The 6,477-nt window shown below is 48.4% G+C and overlaps 1 protein-coding gene across 1 annotated transcript in view; it reads right to left on the bottom strand.

Moving 5' to 3' along the window:
• The window catches only part of APMAP (adipocyte plasma membrane associated protein), a 30,244-nt gene that overhangs the window by 4,367 nt on the left and 19,400 nt on the right, over window positions 1–6,477 (bottom strand). Inside the window, exons 5-8 of the mRNA XM_046679241.1 lie at window positions 5,650–5,766; window positions 4,463–4,637; window positions 3,752–3,886; window positions 3,165–3,357 (exon numbers count right to left, since the gene is read on the bottom strand). Of these exons, the coding sequence (XP_046535197.1) occupies window positions 3,165–3,357; window positions 3,752–3,886; window positions 4,463–4,637; window positions 5,650–5,766 (620 nt within the window). The remainder of the gene's footprint in view (window positions 1–3,164; window positions 3,358–3,751; window positions 3,887–4,462; window positions 4,638–5,649; window positions 5,767–6,477) is intronic.

Below are 6,477 nucleotides of genomic sequence, written 5' to 3'. Positions count from 1 at the left end.
GAGCCCAAGCAGGGCCAGGCGGTGTCCCCACAGTGGGCGGCCTGGCATGGGCCATGAGAGCCCAAGCAGGGCGAGGAGAGTGTTTATCAGGGGAACAGCTTAGAGTAGGTATCAGAGCCTTTGAGGGGAAAGGCAGGCCCCTGTACATGGTTGGGAGGAAGGAGAAGGCTCAGTGTGGAGTGCCAGAGCCCTAGCAGGCCCCTGAACAGGGGACAATGGCTACAGATTGGTGACATTTAGGGAATCTGATCAAATAGGTATGAAGGATTGTCGGATCCAGGTTTCTCGCTATTAGAGAAGGAAGTACAAAGATGGAAGGGGAGAAAACTAGAAAAGATCTTGTGGTATGGGACTGGAAGGAGAGATACCAGCATTACTTAAATAAACAAATGACAGATAAATAAACATAGGTGTCAATGTGTGTATGTACGTTGTACACATGTAACTATGAATGAATACAAACACATATATTCCCTGGCTTTGTCCATTGAGGGGGCCTGGGAGCAGCAACACCCCAAAAGCAATGAGCACACTTAGCACCAGATCTCTCTAAAAGGAACCAGGGCTCCCTGGAGAAATGGTTGATTCCAGAGCTGGAGCAGAGAAAATACAAGACAAGCGTGGTGCCAGAAGCCAGGAACCCACTCCACGAATGACAGTGACTTGTCCAAAGGTTAAGGAGCCACACTGAAGGGGTTCGCACTGGCCACAGCTGGACAATGTGACCACGAGAAATAAATACTGATGGTAACAGATTATAACCCACTGAATAAAATAGGCAACCATGAGATCATACTCATATTTACTTAGTTAGAAGTACCTCCCCACAAAATACTCATTAATTACAAATGGAAAAAGAGTGACTTCACCGTGGAGAAGCCTGGCATTCACAACTGAATCAGGTGGCCAACACCGCCACCACCAGCATGGGACAAAGTTGACAACACACACCTCCTGACAGGACTCTGCCCCTCTTGAGGATACTTCACTTCTGCGGTCTTCCTGCCAGAGACACAACCTGAATCTAACCCTGAGAAATACCAGACAATCCAAACGGAGGGGCATCTGCAACAGAACTGACCTGCAATCCTCAAAAAGGACAAGACTGAGGAGCCATCCCAGACTGAAGGAGAACAGAGAGACGTGACAACTAAAGGCCATGCCTGATCCTGGGCTGAGCCCTCTGCTACACAGGACATCACTGGGGCAAGTGGAGAAACCTGAATGGGGGCTGTGGATTAGACAGTCGCAACGTATCCATGTGAATTTCCTGTTTCGAAGCGTGGTCATGAGGGAGAATGTCCTTGTTGCACGAAAAACCCACTAAAGCATCTGAGGGTGGCTGGGCATGAGGTCAGCAACTAACCTGCACACAGTTCAAGGAAAAAAGTTCTTTGTATCCTTGCTACTTTTCCGATATAGTCTCAAAATGAAAAAACAAAAGATCCTCAATGACTGTGATCACATTTTGAATAAAATCTAACCTCTTTTTCAGGTCTACAAGGCCTGTGGTCCTCTCCCTCCGGCTCTCCATCTGCCATTTCCCAAGCCACAAGGAGATACCCAGCTCTCTCCTGCCCAGGGAACACATCCCATCGCTCTGGCTCCTTCTCATACTAATGGTCTCCGCTCTCTCATCACTCATTCATCCAACAGTTAATTTCCGGATGCTACTGTGTGCCAGATACTGTTCTAGGTGCTGAGGACAAAGGAGGGAACTAAACAGAAAAAATACCTGCTCTGATGGAGCACACGTTCTATCAGAGGGAGAGACAGACAACCACCACCCACAGACTACATCCCTGCTGTGGGGAAACTGACAGCACAGAAACTGAACACTTATTATACTCCACTAAGGGGTTTATCTGTATATTCTCATTAAATGTTTTCAGCACCTAATGAAATGCTATTATTCTTCCCATTTGACAGATGGAAAAACTGAGGCAGAGAGACCACAGGTCATCTGCCCAGAGTCCCACAGCTGGTCTGGCCTTCCTCAAAACCCCTCTCCTCGCCCACCCTACCATTTACCTCCTCCCAGTCCCAGTGAGAACAGATGCGGGCTCTGGAGCTGGCAATACAAAGAGGAGGAGTGTGTTGTTTCTGAGCAGATCAGGACTTTCCACAGTGGCCTACTGAAGTGGGAACAACACTGAAAGCCAGTGTGACTGAGCAGGCGCATGCAGCCCTGGGCAGAGCCCACTCACAGGCTCAGCATCATACAGACTCAGGCACTGCTGCCTGGCACCTTCCAGACCTTCATTTACAAACATTTTAATACCTCTTCAAATATTCAGTATCACTTTCAAATATCTATTCAGCCCATGATCCTGGGCTGAGCCCTCTTCTATACAGGACATCACTGGGGCAACTGGAGAAACCTGAGTGGGGTCTGTGGATTGGACAGTCACAAGGTACCCATGTGAAAAGAAAATTTTGTTGGAAAAGAAGACTTCTGCATGACAGAAGCACCTCTGTCAGCAAGTTACTCATCCACAGTGTAAGAGGCACTGAGCTCCGCTTGGGGGTTTCATGGAAGTCACTGGGAAATGGCAAGATGAGAGATGTTTAAAGCTGTGTTGAAAGATCTGTGGTGGCCACTGGTGAGGTGGGTGATTTTTTTTCTAATGGGACAGAGTTTGGTGTGCTGAGAGGTCAAAGGGCAGAATCCCATGGAGAACAGTGACAGATAGGAAGGTTCCAAGATGGTAGGAGAGAGCAGGTGGGACAGAGAGCGAGGTAAGTGGCCTATATGTGTGCCTACAGGAAGACGCGCCTGACGGCCATTTGAGAAGGACACTGCCATCTGCTGGGGTGGGAGTGGTAAGTTGCAGGGCCTCGAGGAGAGAGGAGACGGGAGGAGGTCTGAAACAGCCATCGCAGAGAGGGGAGAACGCAAATGACAGGCAGGGGAGAGGCCCCAAAAGGTCTTCATGATGAGGGTGACAATAAATACTCAGATAAGGAAACCAGAAGAAAAAAAAACAAATGGTTCAACAAATACTTAAATTTCCACTTCAGGCTGAAGAATAAAATGTCTGTTAAGTCACCAGACGTACTAAATATTGTAAGCAGAACTAGAATTTTTAGAGCTATAAAGATCAAAAAGATCATAATTAGATGCATTTCATTCTGGTTTTTGGAATTATAGTTTTCATAGTTACCTTAAAAATCATTCTCTTAATATAGGGTCTCTCAGATAAGAAATCCAACATGGAAAACCCAGGGTTGGAGCGGACGGTCGCCATGCCGACCCAGTACCCCCCAGAGCTGCTGGGTCGAATGTTGTCTGGGAATCCAGGCAGGTTCTCCACGAACAAGTCAGCCCCTCCCTTCATCAGGCCAGACACGTAGAATCTGAAAAATTCACCCAAGCAGGCAGTGAGCAGCAGTCCCTCAATTTAAGGAAAACTTTAGCCAAGTGTCGAATTGGTCTCAGCCCAATAAGCTTATGGAAAAAACTGTAAACGTGTCCATCACGAGCAAGGGCACAGAAGCAGCTGTGGGGAGACGGGCAGGCCAAGGACCACCCGGCAGGGAAAGGGACCTGGTTTGCACAGGCAGCATTAAATCAAAATTCTCCCAGACCACGACGCTCAGGTAGGCTGAGAAAGGGAAAAAGAAAACGCATGCCTGAATTTTACGTGTCACCACCACACAGAGTAGAAGGCGCCCTGCTGCAGTGCCATGCCCATCGTGGGCCAGGACGAGCTCTGGTGAACACTGACAGCTCGGCGGACACCACACGCACCTTCTTATCCTCGCCATGGTCATCTCCGCCACCAGGACGAAGTCCTCTGCAGGAGAAAGCTGCACTCCATTCGGGAACCGCAACTGGTCCAGTAAGACCTTCACCTCCTTGGTCTCAGTGTTATACTCTAGCAGGCTGTGGGGCGCCAACAGCAAAGGGTTACATGGGGTCAGTCCACGGCCCCTCTCTGGGCCCTGGGGCAGGGGCCTGTGGAGGGGACTCAGCCTCACACTGGAGTGACAGGGCCCCTGGGGTCCTCTGCCCAGACCTGGCTCCCGGCTGGCCCCTGGGGGCCCCTTCTACCCAGAGCAGACCCAGGTATCCTTCAGAGAACCCCCAGTCAGTTCTCTCACTGACGCGGGAGATGGCTCAGCACCAGGGAGGGCCACCATGGCTCCAGCCTTGCAGGAGTGCCTCTTCAGACGGATGACGCGAAACCCAGGCCTGTCTGTTAGGCATCTCCAGACCATCTAGACCATACTCTCAGACGGCCTGGCCTAGTTTAATTTCATTTCTTCCGAGGGAAAGTGGGAACACCTGCTCTGTTTGTTGCACCCATCACCCGTTTCCAGAAGCCATGAAAGTCCCATCTTAAAAGTTGAAATATTATGCTCAGAAACACTCCAAGGGTTCCTAGAAGTATTAGCTCTGTTGAAGTCATCTGCCTGGCGGACGATCTCACTGGGCACAAGATCTGGAAGGAACACTCACCGCCCGTCGTCCGTGCCCTCCAGAGCCAGAAGAAGGTAATCTCGTCTTTGCCATTTGCTGCTAGAATCCGTAAAATAAATCTTCCTCCCATCCTGAGTTATCGTAAGATCATTCACAAAGGACATTTTCCTCCCCTCAATGGGTATCTCAGAGGAGAGCAGCAGTTTCACTTCACCTGAGGTAGGTGGGAAGGAGAGAGAAAGAAGGCAGGCGAGGAGGGAGGGAAAGAGAGACCCGCTTTCACTCTAAGAACTTGTATCTCAATAATTTCAAAACATTAATCAGCCTGACCGATTTAAAAAGAAAAGCCAAAATGAGCTTCTCCATGTCCTATGTCAGAAGATTCATTCCCTCTTACAGTAAAAAACAGTGTTCTCCTTTCCTTCATCTGTTAGGTGATGAGTTTTTTTAGATGAACTTCATCAAAGGCAGAATCCTTCCTCTAAGGATGAGGAACTCTTTTTTTTATGAAGACCACTGACTTTCAAAAATCTATTACGAGTCTTGAATAACAAGGAAATTTTCTATTTGTTTGCTTGAGAGAAATATAAAATGTCCCACTCATCTGCTTTTAAAGAATATGAGCAGTAGCAAATTTTTTTAAATTGTAGAGCAAAAATTTATTGAGGGCTAAGCTCTTTCCACCTATGCCCAGCACCCCACGCCCCACCCATCATAACTAACTCCTCCACAGCCTGAATCTCCCCCACTGAAGCACACACAGCAATGATTACAACACTGGTCAAGGTGACATCATGGCTCGTCAGGGGAGAGAAATGGGAGGAGGAGCTGGAGGAAGAAAAAAATGAAGACAGAGATGAAGGGGAAGCAAAAAGGAGAAACAGAGGCAGAAAACAAACAAAGACAAAACGTAGTGAGAAACACAAAAAAATAAAGACAGAAAGAGGAGGTCTAACACCCTCACAATGAGCCCTTTTGAGACCTGTGGGCAGAACACAAACACCCACAGGAGATTAAGGCACTGACCAAAGCAGCCATGAGAAAGGAGTTCTATGATGCTGATACTGGCTGGTATTGGGAGGCAATACTTACAGTACTATTCAATGAACAAGAAAATATTAGTGTCCAGTAGACTGTACTGAATGAACTCTATTGGATCCACTTGTGCACATACTGGCTAAAAGATCTGAAATTATCATAGAAGGAAACAAGATATTGTCACATACGTTTCCAGGGATTTACTTCAAATAGTCCCTTGTATGCGTCAGCCACAAAAAGGGTCCCGTTGGGCCCGGCCCGGATGCCCAGGGGTCTCCCACAAGCAGGCTCATCATCTCGGGTTTCTGGGGAAACAAATGGACAGGAAATGGTGGTTGGTCTCAGGTCCTACCCGTGCCCCGCTCGGTGTCCAAACGCCTCAGCCATTCCTTCCTAAATATCCACTGTGACGCAGAGAACAAAAAAGCTCATGGCATTAGAGACAGACTTGGCCCCCCGCATGCCAGCCCACTAGAACTTATGACGATTGTCCAGCATGTCCTGAGACCAACTGAGAATCTGCATCTGGACATACACACAGCAACTGGTAACCAAGGATCATGTTCACATCAGCATCCTGAGACTTAACAGTCAACTCAGGGACATCAGTAGGACCCAGGCCCCAACTCCAGAATCCCCCCAGAACCTCAGAAGGTGGGTTTAAGTCCAACAGCCTGACATGAATACTGTGCCTGTCTAGGAACACGACAGTTTTCCCTCCTCCTGGCATAAAGGAAGAGTTACTACTTTATTCCTTAATTCTCCTGTTCTACTACCTATACTCTTTTTAAACCTGTGGGAATGCATATTTACTACAGGGTGCTTACTGCTGGGAGCTGATGCAGGGTGCTGACTGTAGGGTGCTTACTGCAGGGCATTTACTGCAGGGTGCTTACTGCAGGGTGCTGACTGCAGGGCGCTTACTGCAGGGCATTTACTGCAGGGCATTTACTGCAGGGTACTTACTGTAAGGTGCTTACTGCAGGGCATTTACTGCAGGGTGCTTACTGCAAGGT

The sequence above is a fragment of the Equus quagga genome, chromosome 12 (assembly GCF_021613505.1).
Source record: "Equus quagga isolate Etosha38 chromosome 12, UCLA_HA_Equagga_1.0, whole genome shotgun sequence".
NCBI classification, from domain to species: domain Eukaryota; kingdom Metazoa; phylum Chordata; class Mammalia; order Perissodactyla; family Equidae; genus Equus; species Equus quagga.
The sequence above is the reverse complement of the archived record's forward strand: the minus strand, read 5'-3'. Positions and strand labels throughout refer to the sequence as shown.